The following is a 19,018-nucleotide window of genomic DNA, read 5'->3' as shown; positions in this document are numbered from 1 at the left end:
AGACTCTCAAAAGAGGTCCATAATACAAAAAACTTTTAGAATCCCTGCTCTGATACTCTCACTTAAGGTGCCAACTGGCATTGGTAAAGTAAATTTCTTCAAATAAGAATCCTCTAAGATTGAAGTCTCAGATCTAAGCCCTATACTTTGTCTCTGTCCTAAAAATTTCAACCATTGCGTTTCTTGTGAGAATCCATGTCTATGAAGGACTTGGACATTGTCTGTGGATGTTATTGATTAAGTACAAACTTACTGGTTTTAAATTGATAATATTGATTCCTAACTAGTAGTTCTGTGCAAATAAGTTGCTGTATATTTGTTCGAGAATATAGGTTTCTGATGCCAAAAGAAGAGAGACAAATAGACCCCGAAACTGGTCGAGTTCGTCGGAAAGCAGTCTTTGGGAGTGAGGAAAATGAGGATGAAGATAGTGATGGTGATGGTGATGATAATGATGATGATGATGATGATGATGATGATGATGAAGATGAAGAAATGCCTGAGGAGACTGTGGGAAATGATTCTAGTGATGATGAAGCAAACGAGGAGGAATCTGATAATGAATTTCCCAGTAAAGAACATGTTAGAAGAATTAAACGTCCCAAGCTAGAGGAGATGGAAGAAGATGTTCAGATGGATCTGCCTGCATTTGCTGATAGTGATGATGACCTTGAAAGGAGCTCAGGTGAGGAAGGGGAATCTCATGAAGCTGATGAAAGCAGCCAAGAAGGGGAATCATCATCTGAAGAAGCAGAGAGTGATGAGGAAATCTCGAAGTCTAAGGCTGTGAGAGAAGCTGCTAATAAAGTTATCCCACGAAAATCTCAAAGTCTAGAAAAAGCTTTAGTGATGAAACCAGCCCTCACCACTACAGATTCTGGTCATTGTACAGCTGAAGAGGCATTTGCATCAGATGCAGAATCTGAAGAAGAGTCTTCTCTTGATTCCCTGGAAGAAGGTTCAGGAAAAGAACAAGGAGCTAAGAAAAAGCTTCTGAAGCGCCAGCATTGGCAAGGTGAGGGTGGTCACCAATTGGAGTCTAACAAGAATATAAAAGATGAGAATATTGAAGTGGAAGATTTGTTGAAAGAAGAAGATGAATATAATGAGGAGATTGATTTTTCCACAGAAACTACAGGTATGTTTGAAAAGCTTTGGATACTGAGCTCTCTTGTCTCTGATCAAATGAGAAATATGAGAACTGGCTTTTGGTGGCCAGAATGAATGAAAATGGTGATCATATGAGCTTGAAAACTCATAGGCTGAAAAGACATTGAAATTAGTGTTTGTGCTTCTAGGTGCTCTCAAGTGGAAGGAAGATCTGTCCAGAAAGGCAGCTGAAGCCTTTTTGAGGCAACAGCAGGCAACTCCAAACCTTCGAAAGCTTATTTATGGAGCAGGTATGTCAAAGAACTAAATACCTTTGATCTGGAGCTAGCAATCTGTTAGCTTAAAAGCATTTTGGGTTCCCAAAGTGGTGGTGAGAAAGTAGACTAGAATTGTTATTTTGAGGAGATGTAGTTCATGTACATGGTTTATCATCACTAAGATCATTTCCCACTGTTTTCTTCTTAAGCATTTCTTCATAGTAACTGGGTAAATAGTGACTTTTCACTAGGAATTTTTTTTTCAAGCATTTCATATTTGATAAATGGGTGAAAATTATTGCTATCTTTTGTTCTCATAACATCTACATTTCAGAATATCCATTTCTTTTTTGCATTTTTTGATTGTTTAATAATCAATTTGTTAGAAAATTATTTTTAATGACATGAGATAGGATTTCCAGATGGTAGCTTTGAAGTAAAGAGAAAAATTGAATGACTGGATTGGATCTGGGGGCTGTCAATGCATAGGCAAAATTAGAACTCAGAGTGTATGGGTTTTTCACTGTCTTATCTCTGATAAGTTCTAGTCCTTGAAGATGACCATGAAGTTGTGATGCTCTTCATACCTTTCCTCTCTGATATTTTATTTAGTGGCTGAGGATGATGATGATGAAGAAGGTGATGAGAATGAAGAGCTTGGAGGCTTGTTCCGTGTCAGCCGGCCAGACAAAGAGTCCAAGCGAAAGGCTGATTCTTTGGACTGTTCTAAGTTTCCTGTGGAAGCACCACAAGATTGGGATTTAGAGGAGGTAAGGCATGTAGGAGTGTGGACAGACTTCTGTGCTTTGTTCTTTGAGAGATCTGGCTCTCCTCTAGTAATTGGTTAGTTTATGTTCTGCTTACTTGAGCATGGATCCTTTATATCTTTGGAGGGTTCAGTGAATGTCGAGTATAATATTGCATGATGGACCATTATCTCTGGACATATCACTCATCTTTACAGAGAAGGAATTTTGTTAATTTTTTTTGGTGTACCAAGAATTCTCTTTAGAATCTTTAATTCTGATTCCTAACTTTTGGCTGGGAGGAGGAAAGGAGGGGTTGAGAATATCTTCCCTTCCTTCTTATTTCTTCCCCAACGCCCCCCACCCCAATATTTATTGACTGTCATTTGTACAAGGATCAGCCTAACTCATTTGAAGAAGCTCACCTCCAGACTGGCATTGGAATTATTGTTTGATCAAGGCAACTCTCAAAAACCATCTGCCTAGAGTCCACATCTATGTGAAAAGTATACATTTGACACCATTTCTTTTTCACATTTTTCAATTATATATAGAGACCTGTGGAATATTAAAGCTAGAAGACACCTTAATAATCAGATAATCCACCTTATTTTATAGCTAAGAATACTGAGGCCCAGAGAATTTAAATGTTTCTTAATAATACCCAACAGAGACGAAAACTTCCTATAAAATTGAGAAGGATAGCCTAGAGAATATCTAAGGTTCAGCTTTAAAATTCTATAATTCTATAATTCTTGAGTTTCTTTAGATGGATGACTATCCCTGTCTGGTTTGAATATCTCTGTTTTGCTCTGAATGAAAGTTATCTGTGTTGTAAAAATGTGTTTTAACCTTAAAGTTTTCTTATGTACCCTTTTTTTAGCCGTGACCTATTTTTTCAAAATTTTGTTTACACAACAGTGTGGCTCTTGATACCCATAATTCATACAAATTCACAGTGTTTCCACAAGACAAAAATCCAAGTGTGCCACAGTGTAGTTAGATTTTTTGATGGTGGGTCTTTTCTAGACAAGTTGAAGATGGTGTTCACTACCAAAATCCTTACCTCTCTGGGCTATCCATCCGCTTGGCTCAGGGAGCCAGGTTAAAGAGAGCGACTGCTGTCTGCAGTGGGCTTATAAAGGGCCTGTGAGGTCACACACACAGCCAATCAGCGAGAGAGTCACCCATTTCAAAGCTATCTCAATGTCGCCAAGATCTCACCCAGTGGGCAGTCCTAATATCCACAGAGATTACTTCCTGGCCTCAATCTCCCATTGCACTGTGTTCGCCCATTTAAAGGGCCCTTACAATTCCCTTCTCTTGTTTTGCGGGACCACATCCTTACAGAAGATACAGGACAAAATGTATTAATTGGTATTCTCTAAGCTGACTGCTTTGTTAATGTAGTTCTAGCAAGAAAATAAGATTTTAGAATTCTTTATTTCTATTATAGTTAAAATAAGTCTGAACTTTTTTTTTTTTTTTTTTTTTTTAAGAGTATCAGAAGAGTTACTTCCTTTAATTTGAAAAGAGTCTTCATTTAAATTTTCTCTCCTACACCCCTGTAAGCCTTTATTGTTGGGAATAGCATCTGGTGAATACTATTGCTTTCCCTTTTATTAAATGCTTCAGCTAAAGTGTAATAATTGTGGTTAGAGCCTGGGCTTGGTGGCATTGGGATCTCTTCAATCTGGGGAGCATAACCAGCACTTCAGAAAGATTAGGACAAACAGGATTACACAAACTTGGTGGCTTGAACATGGGAAAATGACCAGCATTTGGTTATTTTAGAGAACTAGAAGAAAAATCTGAAAGTTGATCCAAAACTAGGAGGTCAAAGAATCCATGGGAAAAAGGATCAGTGCATTATAGATTCCAAACCAAATCAGTGATTCTATCTAGAAATGGTCAGCACAGGCAAACAACAGAGGATGAGGTGATTATTACTGGGGTTGGTTATATTAGACTTAGTTCTAGGGATATTAGGATTTACAGATAAGAAATTCAATCACTGTGATACCTAGTAGGAAAGTTAAGGAGCAGCCTGGTTTCTAGGGGATTGAGCTGGAAAGGAAGGGATAAAATTACAGGTTGATTTAAGGGGATCATAATTACTTGCACTTGAGATGAGGTCCCAGTCAATTGTAAAATTATTCCTGAAATTTTTAAGATGCAGTTTATAATAGTGAGCTAGCAGCTGGATGTAAAGATAATGATTAAGGGCTACTTTGTTTTAGAATAAGAGTTTATATTCATGATTTAAAATTTTCTTTCCTGATAATTCTATTTCACTATGATTGATTTCCTTAGTAATTCTGTGGGGTTTTGTTTTGTTTTGTTTTTAAAATGTGTATAAAAACATTTTGAGGAAAAGTCTATAGTTTTTGTTACACTGTCTTGAGGGATGGGACTGGGATACCAAAAAAAAATTTAAGAGTGGTCTAGAGGAATGCTGGGGCCAGTTGTGAAATACCTGCAGAAATTGAAATTAAATGGAAAGAGGAAAAATGGGGAGGAAGTTTCAAAATTTATCATCAAGGTTTTAGCGATTGAAATTTTAAATACACCAAGGACACTGTTCTTTGTGTTTATATATTTGGCAGTGTGATGTTAACAAGTTGAGGGATTTGTTGCCACATTATCACATTCTGATGCCAACTTGAATAATTTCTCTGCCTCATCTATGCGTTAGCCTCTTCCCTCCTTGCTGCCTAGGTCATCAGCTCTGTATTGAGCTTTTTGTGTAAGGCAGGCATCAAAGGGAGCCTGACCTTTAAGACAAATAACAGTAGAAGTCAGATTGCTTGCAAAAGTAGGAGCCAGATGCAGAGGTAAACTATTGCTGTTTGGTAGCTAAGTGAAGTGAAGTGTTTGGTGTCTGTGAACTAAGTACTGATTTTTTTTTTTTTTTTTTTTTTTGGTGAGGTGATGAACAATATTCGAGATTGCTTTGTGACTGGAAAATGGGAAGCAGATAAAGATGCACAGAAACTTTTGGATGATGATGGTAAGTAAACAGGCAGATGTTTAGCAAATACATACTTCTATTTAATTCTTTTGACATGTAAAAAGATATTCACGCCCATTATCTCACTTAGTAATGCTGGAAAACTTCTTCTACCTCATATTTTAATTGACAGTCTGAAGTTTTTTGTCTACGCCTCTAATGAGCTCTGACTTCATTGACCAGGACTAATTTGGCTCTTTCATAAATCAATCAATCTGGCATCTGTTGAGCATCTGTTCAGTACTACACACTGGGCTAAGCCCCAAAGATACAGAAATAAAAGTGAAATATTGCCTGCTTTCATAAAGTTTACATCTTAATGAAGAAGACAATTATGTCCACATACATTACAGAGGTATGCAGTCAAATACATGATAACTTTGGAGGGGAAAGCTTTGGTATCAGAGTTCTTATACCAGGGGCATTTTAACTTAAATTTTTTTTAATAACTATTTCAATATTATTATCATTTCTTTGTAATCTTATGCATTTTGTATATTTAAAAGCATTATTAAAAAAATTTCCACAAACTAAAGGGGTCTATGCACAAAAATAGTAAGAACCTTTGCATTAGCTGCTGGGGTGGAGGTGGCTTCTGAAGACCACCATCAGAGAGTGATACTTATACCAAGTGTTTAAAGAAATTAAGGATTCCAAGAGGCCTGGAGAACTGCCAGGGAAAACACAAAGCAGTAGTCTGAAGGAAAAGCAGAGTGTGTAGAAGTAGACTGGAAAGGTAGAAAGGGACCAGGTTGTGAAGAACATTAAATAATGCCAAGCAGAGGATATTATTTTTGATTCTAAGGACAATTGAGTTGTTGTTAGGAGCATGTTGTAGCATGCATGTGACATGGTCCAATCTTTTGTTGGTTCTGTGGAGGATGGATTGGAATGGGGAGAGATCAGTGAGGAGGCTATTGGAATAGTCCAAGTGAGAGATGATGAAGGCTTGAAATAGCATAGTGGTCATTAATTAACTGGTTCAGCACTGTACTGTTTACCCTAATCCTTTGTACTCTTTTTTTTTTTTTTTTTAATAATTTATGCCTTGCCAACTTTCAGCTTGGATTGCCCTCTACCATCTGCCTTCTCTGTCTCTGCAACAATGGTAAAGGCAGTCAGATGACTGTTGTGACTAGTCTTGTAGAAATTCATGGCTGTTACTGTGCTCTCTTTGGATTTTCTCCTGGTTAATGTAACACCTTCTGTAATTATCCAGACTTCTTTCTCTCCACCCCTCATCTCAATCTTGCTTTTTCTAAGCAAATGACTTTTCTTGATTTATTGAGGAAATTGATACCATTCATGATCTTATTGCACAGCTTACCCCAAAGTCTTTCTGTTTTCATCATTTTTTCTTTTGTTCCTATATCTCAGTAAGATCCCTTTTTGCAAAGGTCAGCCAGTCGACTTGTGTTTTGTTCTCATATCTTTGTTTCCTCCAGGAATTTATCCCTTCTATCATTATGAGTTAGTGTCACAGCTTTTAAAATTTTTTTTAGTTTTTTTCCCCCAGTTGAAGGTAAAAAAATTTTTAAACATTCATTTTTAAAACTTTGAATCCCAGATTCTCTCCCTTTGTCCCTCCACACACCCTCATTGAGAATGAAAGTAATTAAATATAGGTCATATATGTGTAGTTATACAAAACATTTCCTCAATAGTCATGTTATGAAAGAAAACATAAACTAGAGAAAAAACAGCCAACAACAACAAACCTCTTTAGAAAAACAAGAAAGTAAAAGAATATGCTTCAATCTATTTAGACACCATCAGTTTTTTCTCTGGGGATTAATACATTTCTTTATTTTAAGTCCTTTAGAGTTGTCTTGAATCATTGTGTTTCTTGAGAATAGTTATGTCATTCATAACTGATCATCTAAAATATTGTTAACTTTACACACTGTACATTTTGCTTTGTATCATCTCATGGAAGTCTTTCCAAGTTTTTCTGAGTGCTTCCTGCTCATCATTTTTTTCTAATACAGTAGTATTCCATCATAATTGCATACAATTGATTCAGCCTTTCTCCAATTGATGGGCATCCCCTCAATTTCCAATTCATTGTTCTGTAGTATCTTTTAAAAAAATATGAATATAAAACACTAGATAAAGTGAGTACCTTGATAGACACATAAAACAGAAAAAAAAGAGGATTGATAATTTGAAAATGAATATTGTGTAAAACTTGCTTTTCTGTTCAGCATATGTCAAGTTGAACATTTAACTTTCAAAGCCATTCTGCATATCCATGGTTCCTACAGCATCTCTCGAAAGAAAAGGATCAGGTAATGGGCTCAGTCTGAGGTTTCATAATAATTATTTGATTATTTTTTTACAGAAGAGCTCTATGGTGATTTTGAAGACTTGGAGACTGGGGATGTGCACAAGGGAAAATCTACTGAGCCAAAGGAGGAAGAGGAGGAAGAGGTATGTTTCTATCATCTTTCAGATATGATCTACTTCCTACGATACAAATCCCTAGTGTAGAAGGAAGACTAATTGTCTCTATAACTGGGGGAGAGGATGGGTTAGTTTTTAGAGAGGCACTTTCCCTAATTATTGACAAATAAAAGGGGGGGAGGGAGCTGAAGAGCAATTAATTGAACATTCATATTGGTTGCTATTACTTTCCATGATTAGGAATTTTTGACATTTTTTTACCCCCTTCATTTGAAGGGGATCATGCAGAATTGCAAAGAAAGGTGCTACAAAGTTGATTCTCCTTTAGTCTGTTATTACTTCTTTCTTTTAGTAACTGATTAATAGATTAGTCTGAATGAAGATGGTCAGGGAAATGTCTTGAGACTATCCTTAAACTCCCTTCATTTGATATTTTTATCAGTAATTTGGAGGAGAAATACAAATCGCTACATTTAACAAATTTATGGATATTATGTTGGAAGACAGAAAGAGCATTGAAAATCTTGACAGCCTGGGGGTTATGAATCACATTTAATAAAATGAAATTTAATAAGATCGAGGCCTTCATTTTATCATCAACTTAGGAACTTGTCTGTTTTATCATCTTTGCTAATTAAGTAGTGTGGGACAATCTGTTTCTTGTTTTAATACGCATTTTTCTAGTTACTGGTGATTTTGATTCCTTTTTAAAGACAACCATTGTTTCTTTGAGAGCTGTTTATCCTCATCCTTTGACTATTTTATTGTTTGGTAAATAGTTTTTAATCTTAGAAATTTGTATTAATTTGGATTTTAGAAATCAGACTTTGATTATGAGAATTGTTTTACACAAAGATTTCTTATTTCAAGAAGAGAAATTGTCAATGTGAGAAATTCTCAAGGTCTGAAGGTTAAAATTTTTAGCATTGCAAAATTGAAAATCAGGAGAATCAGGGCTGAGATGGGCTGAGGTGGAAAAAAAGGAAGAAAGGAAGCATTTATTTAATCTCAAGAAGTGGGGACAGGAAGTAGAATACAAGTACCATTTTAAAGAAAAAGTTAAAAAAAAGCAGCAGTTACCAATTCATGCTTCAGGTAAGTAACATTTACCTCATATATTTGAAAGATAATAGGTCATAAGCTGTCCTGTTTCATTTGCCAGGAAACTGTGGTGTAATGAGACACAGATGGAGAATTAAAGAGAACACAAGTTTAACTTTAACCATTTTCAGTTAGATGTTTTTCCCCCTTATCTGTTTTTCCCTGTGTGATTAAAATTTTATAAGATAAAAACAATCCTAAAGCTTTTTTTTTCCTGCTAGGTTGAAAGTGTGGAGGAGGAAGTTAAAGAGGAAGAAGTACCTAAGGTAGAGGAAGATGCAAAGAAAAAGCATCTGGAGAAAAAGCGGAAATTGAAAGAATTATTTGATAATGAATATGATGAAGGAGAAACCACATATTTTGATGATCTTAAAGGTGAAATGCAAAAGCAGGCACAGGTAATCCATCTGAGCGTGTCAGCCTCTTTTGTGACTATAAAGTTTGTAGTTTTGGAACCAGACTTAGTTCTCCCCTTTCCTTCTGCCTTGCCCATTGTCTCTTCCTAAACCTTTATTTTGTGAATGCATAAGTAGAACTCTATGCAGTAAGACTAAATAACTAGTGTAGACAGGTGATAAAACACTGGGTCTGAAGGCAGGAGGCCCTAAGTTCGAATTTGGCCCCAAACACACACTAGTTGTTTGACCTAGGTAAGTCATTGCATCTCTGTCTGCCTCAGTTTCCTCAACTGTAAAATGAGGAAAATAACAACATCTACCTCCCAGAATTATGAGGATCAAATAAGATAATGTTTGTAAAGTACTTAAAACAGTGCCTGATACATAATAAGAATTAATTAAATAAATGTTATCATCCTCATCATTAAAAAACACCGTAAATACTTGGGAAGCTTTGTGAATTGGGCGACTTTATGATCCAACTGCTATTAAGCTCACTTTGCAACAGATCTGTGACTCACTCTTGAATTGAGTTTCCTCATTTGTAATGGATGTGAGCAGCCAATCTCTAAGCATTCATCCAGCTTTGACCTTCTGTGTGTTTATTATAAGAAGTGATGCTACAAACTGTCAGAGAGGAAGAAAAATAAGGGGGAGGAAGTGGGATTAAGGACATCTTACCAGGCTGAAGCTGCAGGTTCTATGGTAGGAATGCCAAGGAGAAAGAGCTGTCTGTCCAAGGAATTTGATGTAGGGTCTAAAGTAGATGCCGATAAGCTGGGATTCTAATGAGACAGAAGAAGCCATACACAGATAGTCAGGCTTGAATGGACTTAAGTCATGGGGCGCCATCAAATTAAGATAGGAGGGATCATTTTTACTTAAAAGATAGTGGGTAAGACCCAGCTAATCTAGCAAAGAAATGCTTTGACACATCTATTCAATGAGTATGTGGCTTGGCATGTGAGAAATGCCAGAAGAGCTACAGAAAGGAAGAAAAATGCTTCAAAAAGAGCAGGAGCTTTTGGGTAGTTATAATAAGACATTTTTGAACTGTATTGTACTTTTATGTTGAATAATGAGAAGAAAGGTACACAGGTCCTTTTCAGCCATCCAGATTAGCTGTTCCTTGAAAAAGCAAAGAGAATACCCAGATATTGCTTTGAAGGAGGATTTGTTTTTGCCATTTTTCATGAATTTCAAAATTACTGCTATATTTTTTCACATTTTAAAAATAAAGATAACAATATGATGATTTTTGTCTCACATGTAGCTTAACCGAGCAGAATTTGAGGATCAAGATGATGAAGCCAGAGTTCAGTATGAAGGCTTTCGACCTGGGATGTATGTCCGGATTGAGATAGAGAATGTTCCCTGCGAGTTTGTGCTTAACTTTGATCCCCACTACCCAATTATCCTGGGTGGTTTGGGCAACAGTGAAGGCAACGTGGGCTATGTACAGGTGGGTAGGCATTCTTAATTCTGTGGTTTCTGTCATTTAAGGCTGCTTGCAATATTTGACTCCAACCTGCCTTCCCTTATTTCAGATCAGTTCCTTTCATGTATTCTGTATTCTAGCAGTACTGGACTTATGTCTCAATATCTCTGAACAATCCTATGGATTATTTTTTTTTCTTTTTTTTTATTATAGCTTTTTATTTACCAGATATATGCATGGGTAATTTTTCAGCATTCACAATCGCAAAACTTTTTGTTCCAATTTTTCCCCTCCTTCCCCGCACCCCCTCCCCCAGATGGCAGGTTGACTAATACTTGTTAAATATGTTAAAGTATAAGTTAAATACAATATATGTATACATGTCCATACAGTTATTTTGCTGTACAAAAAGCATCAGACTTTGAAATAGTGTACAATTAACCTGTGAAGGAAATCAAATATGCCGGCGGACAAAAATAGAGGGATTGGGAATTCTATGTAGTGGTTCATACTTATCTCCCAGAGTTCTTTCGCGGTGTGTAGCTGGTTCAGTTCATTACTGTGCTATCAGAATTGATTTGGTTCATCTCATTATTGAAGATGGCCGCATCATCAGAATTGGTCATCATATAGTATTGTTGTTGAAGTATATAATGATCTCCTGGTTCTGCTCATTGCACTCAGCATCAGTTCATGTCAGTCTCTGCAGGTCTTTCTGAAATCATCCTGTTAGTCGTTTCTTACAGAACAATAATATTCCATAATATTCATATGCCACAATTTATTCAGCCATTCTCCAATTGATGGGCGTCCACTCAGTTCCAGTTTCTGGCTACTTCAAAGAGGGCTGCCACAAACATTCTTGTACATACAGGTCCCTTTTTGTTCTTTAATATCTCTTTGGGATATAAGCCCAGTAGTAGCACTGCTGGATCAAAGAGTATGTACAGTTTGATAACTTTTTGAGCATAGATCCAAAATGCTTTTCAGAATGGCTGGAAGTATTCACAATTCCACCAACAATATATCAGAGTTCCAGTTTTCCCACATCCCTTCCAACATTCCACATTATCTTTCCTTGTCATTCTAGCCAATCTGACAGGTGTGTAGTGGTGTCTATTTCCTCTCTCCTCCGTTTGTCCTCATAACAAACATTCACAGTCCAGCAAAACAAATCCCCTTATTGACCATGTCCAAAAATCCCTGTCTTACTCTGTTTTAATTCCTGACACCTCTGGCCCCATGTTAGTGTTGCCATTCACCTTTTAAATTCACCTTCTTTATGATTGAAATAATAAGTATATATAATAAGAATTCTATATTTTTCTCTAGAAAAATATATAGAATATATATAAAATATTTTCCTCTAGAAATATATATAAATATATATAAAATATTTTTCTCTAGAATTTTGAAATCATGTGCATTGTTCTCTGAGTTGTGCATGAGATCTTAGAGATCTTCCTAGTTTCCTCTGAAACCATCCATTTTGTCATTTCTTATGGAACAGTAGTATTCTAGGGAATTCATAGACTAATTTGTTCAATCATTTATTTCTAGTAATTGGGGGGGGGAGGTTATCCCTTCCTAATTTCTGGCTACTGTGACAAAAATTTAAATATGTTTATACATACCGATTTTTTCCTCTTTGAACTCTGGAATAGAGTTCTAAAGGTTTTATAGTTGAGTCAAAATGTGTTTATTTTGGTAACTTTTTGTTCATAGTTCCAAATGGCTTTCCAGAATGTTGTGGACACATTCATGGCTCCAGCAGTGCACTGATGTACCTGTTTTTTCTTCTTTTGTTATAATTGCCAACGTGTTTGTGTAGTACAACTGCAATGTTAATTTGTAATTCTCTTGTTATTAGTGATTTGAAACATTTTTAATATGGCTATTGATCTTCTAGCTTTCTTTTTTTGATAACTTCATGTGCATTGTCATTTTACCTTTGGGGGAATGGCCTCTTTGTCCTTATCATTTTATACCTAAGATTATATCTATTTTATGTTCATGATGATTCCCATTTCACAGATTAGCTCTTGAGGGCAGGGACTGTTTTTTTATCTCTGTATTCTTAGTATCAGACACAATATCATGCACAGAGTAGGTGTATCTTTAAAGTTGAAGTAAATTCAGTGAAGTTTTAATATATGGAAATTTAGATATGTGTTGGCTTTTATTTTCCTGAATCCCAATTGAAGATTTTTTTTTTTTTTTTTTTTTTTTTTTTAATTTAGATGCGTTTGAAGAAGCATCGTTGGTATAAGAAAATTCTCAAATCTCGAGATCCCTTGATTTTCTCTCTTGGATGGAGAAGATTTCAGACTATCCCATTATATCACATCGAAGACCATAATGGGCGACAAAGGCTTCTTAAATACACCCCACAACATATGCATTGTGGAGCAACCTTTTGGGGTAAAATGGTTAGAGTGATTAATCCATTAGTTATTTTAAACCTTTCAGGTATTAGTGTTAGTTTTTTTCCCCTTTATACAATTTTACAACATGCAACCCTCATTAGAAAATTTAGGATGTTGTGAATATCTGAAATTTTAAAATGACTACAGATTCCAATGAAAGAATTTGAGAACTTTTTGTTGAAAGCTTAGTTGGATGATTTTACTATCTGAGAGTGTGTAGAAGTTCTGAATATGTGACTTGCTTATCAAGTCCTCAGAAGGATAGTATATAACAAGCTGGTTGGGGGGACTTTACTAGTGCCTCTTCACTGCTGGAAATACCATGAAATAATTCCTGAAGTCCTCTGTATTGCCTACCTACCCCCTTTTATTGCCTACCTTCTCCTTTTTGGTTCATGGCGAAATCTTTTTTTTCATTTACTTTTAGGTCCCATCACCCCCCAGGGAACTGGGTTTTTGGCGATTCAGTCTGTCAGTGGTACAATGGTAAATTCAGATGTCTTACTTAATTTGGGAAGCATTTTTAAAGTGTGGGATTAATTATGGATTTGGAAAAAAGCTTCTGCAGTGAGATTTTTTAACCACATGTGATTTGCTATACTGTTGTTTTTTACTTCCATGGGAGGGGTGGGGAGTTGGGAAGGAGACAGTAAAACTCCATTTCCTTTAGAAAGCAAATAAAGTACATTTTTCATCAGAAGTCCTTTTTATATCTTTGTATCCCCTTTAATTGTCTGGTGAACCTTTTTCAAAATAATGCTTTTATATGTATTACAAACTATAGTAAAATAAATTTAAATCAAAATAATTTTTAGAAAGTCATGGCCCCCTGAAATCTTTCTATTGTTGGGCTGTGGTGGACCCTAATTTAAAGGCCCTGCTCTTTATAGGCTTAATTTTAATTTCCTGAAGTCTGAGTACCCTAAGAAACATAATTGTATAAAATATTGGCCCACAAATAGTCTTTTTTTTTCTTCTTGTCATTTTTTAGACTGATTTCCGGATAGCTGCCACAGGAGTTGTTCTTGACTTGGACAAATCTATAACAATTGTGAAGAAATTAAAGCTAACAGGTTTTCCCTTTAAAATCTTCAAGAACACCTCATTTATTAAGGTTGGTATGTTTAAACCATCTAACCAACTGTTCTCCCATCCTTCATACATATGATGTGACTATTAAAGGGCACTGGACAACATTATTAAGCCCTTTAGCCTCATTTTGATGGTGCTTTTGTTTGCCATGCTGCTCTATATTTTATGGGGATTTATAATCTTCATAGTTTTTGAAAATCAGACTTTAAAATGAAAAGAAAATGCTAAGCAATTCAATATTTAATGTGAACTAGAAAATGATAGATACTATTTATTTTTAAATTTTACAAGGCATTTTAAATTTCTTTATATCTACAAATATTCCTAGAAATCTTAAAGGAATGAATGGAAGAGGAAACAAAGGCATTCAAAGAAAGTTTTTGTTTTCTAATCCTGGCCTACTCAATGACTTTCTTAACTTGGAGAAGTTCATAGGATTGAGAATTGAGAGGAACCTTAGGGGATCAATTAGTCCAACTCCCTCATGTGCAGTTGTTGAAACTAAGACCAAGGGAGGTTGTGTTTTACCTACAATTAGGTAGAAAGGGGAAAATGTCCTATTTGAATCAAGGGAATCTGATTCCGACTTCAGTCTTGTTCCTCTTCTATCAGATTCATTGCCTATAGTTAGTTAGCCTGCTTGATTATTCATTTCTAAGCTTATTCATTTGTAAAATACAGATAATAATATCTGTGTTACTTATAGGAATTGCTAGAAATCTGATGACTCAGTAGGGGCTTTGCAAATTAACATACAAATGGAGTATGCTGGTAGTATATTTTATGCACATCATTACTTTAAAATACATGCACATCATTACTTTAAAATACAGCTAAAGTGAGGTGATTGTTCGAATTTAGAGCCATAGGCCTACAGGCTGAAGAAGTACAGCAGGATCCTCTGTTTTTATTCATTGGTGAATTTTCATCCTTAACATAAGCTTTTTTGAGACTTTCTATTGAGAAAGACTAGGCCTATGCAATAAATGTCTGTATTTATTTTTATCTGTTAGGCAGATATTTTTCTTCTCCAGAGTTAACATTTTATAAGACTTTTACATAGGTTTTTGACAAAGGTCTCTCTTCTCCAAAGAACTCTACTGTAATGAAGCACAGCAGAACCCCAAATAGATTAATAAGCACACACAGAGTCCTGTTTTCCTACCATTTAGCCCAGATATTTCTTTATTCAACGTCAGTTTTCTGTTGGTTATTTGTGTTTTATTTTAAATTTTTAATTAATATATATATTTTTTTTATTTCTTAATCATTTATTTAAAAGTAGAAGGCATGATTAATGTTTAATAAAATCACTCACAGGGAATGTTCAACTCTGCCCTGGAAGTGGCCAAGTTTGAAGGTGCTGCAATCCGGACTGTCAGTGGAATAAGAGGACAGATTAAGAAAGCTCTTCGAGCCCCAGAAGGTGCCTTCAGAGCCACCTTTGAGGACAAGTTGTTGATGAGTGGTAAGTAACCTGCAAAGTAATTTACTTTGTGCTAGTATTTACTAATTTATGATAGCCGAAGCCATTATTCAAAGAGATTTTTAGGAGGCTATTGCAATTTGAATATATGTTATACTTTTGCTGTTGATAAGAGGTACGGACTATTTGGATTCTCTTTGGTTCAACTTAGAGTTTAATGAGTAGGAATGTTTGATTTATTTTAGTGACTTCTCCTGTCCTTTCATTTATCAAAATCAGGTTTTTTAGGTAAATTTTTAGTACTTTTGCTTCTAGAATATATTGATGAATACAGGATACATTAATTATTCAATAATAATGGAAGGAATCTGTGTCTCTCACCTTTGTATTCCCTGAAACTACTGTCATTGTGTCTTGTAGCTAATGATTACTGAAGAAATATTTTTTGAGAGAATGAATGAGCTTTAGTTTCTTTTATAGATTTAAAGTAAGACTTTTTCTCTTCTAGACATTGTCTTCATGCGAACCTGGTATCCTGTTTCCATACCAGCCTTCTATAATCCAGTAACATCTTTGTTAAAACCAGTGGGTGAAAAAGAAAGTTGGGCAGGAATGAGGACAACAGGCCAACTTCGCCTTGCAAATGGCATCCGCTTGAAGCAAAGCAAGGATTCTCTGTATAAGGTAATGCATTGCATTCAGAGAATAAAGGTATCAAGGTAATGATAGTAAATCGAGTGGTATGTAATAATTGTCTTATTTCTTTCAACTCAAATTTTTTAAAACACTTGCATGCCAGTATGGTATAAATATTACTATGAACTCTTGCCTGGGGATCCTGATAAATGTTTACTTAAGTTAGTTGATAATAATAGTAGCAGGTGTATAATCTCAAACAAATGTCTTACAAGATTGTGTGGCTTTGTACCTTCCCTGCCACTTTGTGAAGTATGTACACATAAGAGATGCTCAATAAATATGATAGATTACTCTTCAATTGTATCTAAAGGTAAAATTTAGCATTATTTTGTAGTAAGAGAAAACCTTTGAGATTAAGTGACAGAGTTTAGAAAAGTACATATTTGGCATAATTTTAAAATATTGTATTGTGTGGCTTTATTTTTTTCAGCCAATAGTGAGGCAGAAAAAGCATTTTAATTCATTGCACATCCCCAAAGCCCTGCAAAAAGCTTTGCCTTTTAAGAGCAAGCCTAAGAACCAGGAGAAGGCTGCTAAGGTGCCAAGGGATCGGGTGAGACCAGCTGTTATCAGGGAGCCTCATGAAAAAAAGGTAGGACATTGCTATGGCTTACTATGCTTTGAATTCTTATGTTATTTCATGATGCATTACTTTACTCCCCATTTGTGTCTGGGGAAAATCTAGCTTTTTGAGAAAGATTATTTTTTGCTTCAGAAGAGGGACAACTTCCTTGATTTCTTCTAGTCATATCTGTTTATGTGGGGGGAATCTGTTTGTTATCAGGGGAAAGAAGGGAGCTTCCAAGATTAAAATAGACTTCATCTCATCTGGGAATAAGAAGGCTAAAGTATTTGCATGAATGAACCTTCATTCTATTTATACTAGGGTTCATTCATGCAAATCCATGTCTTTATAGCATCCACAAATAGGAACCGACTAGACTTATTTCATGATTGATACTGCTGTTAGGTAATGTAATTAAGACATTGAGTAGAAATCTTCTATGACTTCTCCTACAACATAACCTCTCCTTAAAGGCACGATTTTTGTCTCTTGTTTTATTTGAGGACTAGCTCTAATGATGCTAATAGTGGCCCAGAGAGTCAGAAATATTTGTAGACACACATAAAAGTAAATCCTCTTCATGGTGTTGTCAGAAAAAGAGTAGAGTTCTAAGGAAGATGTAATAGGTTGTATTTTGCCATCACTTTGTACCTAGTGAAGGCTGACAGTTCAGTTTACTCCCATTTGAGCTTTATCTTTGATACACTGAGGGTTGATAAGTAGTTTTCTTAAACTAAGAGATTACAAAATGTCATGTCTCTAAAACACTGTGTTCTGATGGCTTGGGTCTCTCTCCCAACCAGATCTTCTCCCTGCTTGCTGCTCTGGGCACAGTGCACAGTTACAAGATGAAGAAGGCCAAGGACAAGCATCGCCAGCAGCATAAAGAGCACCTCAAAGTGAAGCAGAAGGAGGAAGAGGAGAAATTCAAGCGTCAGAAGGAAGCCAGGAAAAAACTCTTCCGAATCAGGGGCCAGAAAGAGCAGAAGAATCTGAGGTCGAGCCTGAAGGGGGCTGGGGCGTCAGGGGGGCAGGCATCCTTCTGAAAGCTCTGGGCAGTGTCCGCTGCTTCTCTGAGGACCACTTTTAAAATGTTGGTGGGCTTGAGGATAGCAAGCCAAAGAAAGGACTGGATTCTGAGCCAGACTTGCTGAACTGCCCACAGACAACGTCTTGGAAAAGAGAGACCTAGAGGAAATGTACGGGTGATGTGGTGTGTGCTTGGAGCATTTGGAACATGTACAGATAGAAATTGAGATAATTTATGCTTTTGTGGATTGTTTCCTACAACATTTGAGGTACCGCAGTGTAGTTGAGCTCACAGCGCCCACTACATAAAATCATTAAAGTATTTTCTTGTGAATTATGGTGGAGTACTTTTCATTGTGGGCAAATGCCTCAGAAATTTGATTTTCAATAATTGCCTGCTGATCTTATTTTCATGATATGTCCTCTAGAGGGGGAAAATCTATAGCCTTTTTTTTTTTTTTTTTTTCTTTCAAATCTTTTTATTCTGTGAGCCCTTTGGATAGTTTCATTTAGTTCTGTCACATGATATTCTTTACATGAAGACTTTGATGGTACTTTTTCTACCTGAGCATTTTTTAGCATTTGTGGTCTGCTACATGGTGTCAGTATTAAGAAATCTGGTGATTCAGCTGGTTGGTATCCTCTGGGAAGGCTTGTCATTCAGCACCAACAACTTAGTGAGAGGCTTTCATTTTAGTGTCTTCCTTTTGGAATGACTTAGTGAATTCATAGGATGCCCTTAGAAATAACTTGATAGTGTATGCCCCAAGAGGAAGAAAGAGTCTTGTCTTCCTCTAAGCTTACAAAAAAAGAGTGAAATCGGAGATTAGGTAGAGCTCGGGAGCTGGCCGGAGCATTCTTGTGTGTTTGCTTGGTTGGAGCTGTGTGTATCCTCTTCCTTTCATTTCCTCTTGTTTTCATATTCATGGATATTTTTGTTTTACATGAAATGTGCAAGAAAAACAGTGCTGAATGAATGCTGTGCTAACAGACTCCTTTGATGTGATTTGGGGGTCTAAATCACACTACTCTAGAAATTTATGTGGGAGGCTAACTGTAAAGCCTTCCCTGTCTCCTTTCTAATCAATTTGATGTTTACTTTTAAAAAGGTCAGACTTGAAGCTGTTGGTCAGGCACATTGGTCTTTATTTCTTATAACACATTTAAACCAAAATTGGAGAATCCAAGTAGTCTGTGATGGAACTGTTATCCAATTTTTCAGATTTTTGATGAAATCAAGAAGTGTAATAAGTGTCTACAACAAATAGAAATAGAAGCTGATAGGACCCAAAGGTAGACATAGCAACTGCCTCTATAG

General features: G+C 36.0%; 1 protein-coding gene across 5 annotated transcripts in view; it reads left to right on the top strand.

The window, feature by feature from the left end:
* The window catches only part of BMS1 (BMS1 ribosome biogenesis factor), a 31,132-nt gene extending 13,098 nt beyond the window's left edge, over window positions 1-18,034 (top strand). The window contains exons 10-23 of one of the 5 annotated variants that reach the window (XR_012487159.1): window positions 333-1,138; window positions 1,299-1,400; window positions 1,980-2,137; window positions 5,042-5,123; window positions 7,465-7,553; window positions 8,849-9,025; window positions 10,299-10,487; window positions 12,704-12,884; window positions 13,317-13,419; window positions 13,852-14,003; window positions 15,302-15,449; window positions 15,916-16,091; window positions 16,537-16,698; window positions 17,475-18,034. Coding sequence is in view for 4 of the 5 variants with exons in the window: in XM_074296690.1 (XP_074152791.1) it covers window positions 333-1,138; window positions 1,299-1,400; window positions 1,980-2,137; window positions 5,042-5,123; window positions 7,465-7,553; window positions 8,849-9,025; window positions 10,299-10,487; window positions 12,704-12,884; window positions 13,317-13,375; window positions 13,881-14,003; window positions 15,302-15,449; window positions 15,916-16,091; window positions 16,537-16,698; window positions 17,475-17,717 (2,695 nt within the window). In the remaining variant the exon portion in view is untranslated. The remainder of the gene's footprint in view (window positions 1-332; window positions 1,139-1,298; window positions 1,401-1,979; window positions 2,138-5,041; window positions 5,124-7,464; window positions 7,554-8,848; window positions 9,026-10,298; window positions 10,488-12,703; window positions 12,885-13,316; window positions 13,420-13,851; window positions 14,004-15,301; window positions 15,450-15,915; window positions 16,092-16,536; window positions 16,699-17,474) is intronic. The other 4 variants (XM_074296693.1, XM_074296691.1, XM_074296692.1 and 1 more) reach the window with 4 other exon arrangements.
* The last annotated feature ends 984 nt before the right edge of the window (window positions 18,035-19,018 follow it).

Source organism: Sminthopsis crassicaudata, chromosome 2 (assembly GCF_048593235.1).
Source record: "Sminthopsis crassicaudata isolate SCR6 chromosome 2, ASM4859323v1, whole genome shotgun sequence".
Taxonomy (NCBI): Eukaryota; Metazoa; Chordata; class Mammalia; order Dasyuromorphia; family Dasyuridae; genus Sminthopsis; species Sminthopsis crassicaudata.
This window is presented reverse-complemented; position numbering and strand designations above follow the sequence as displayed.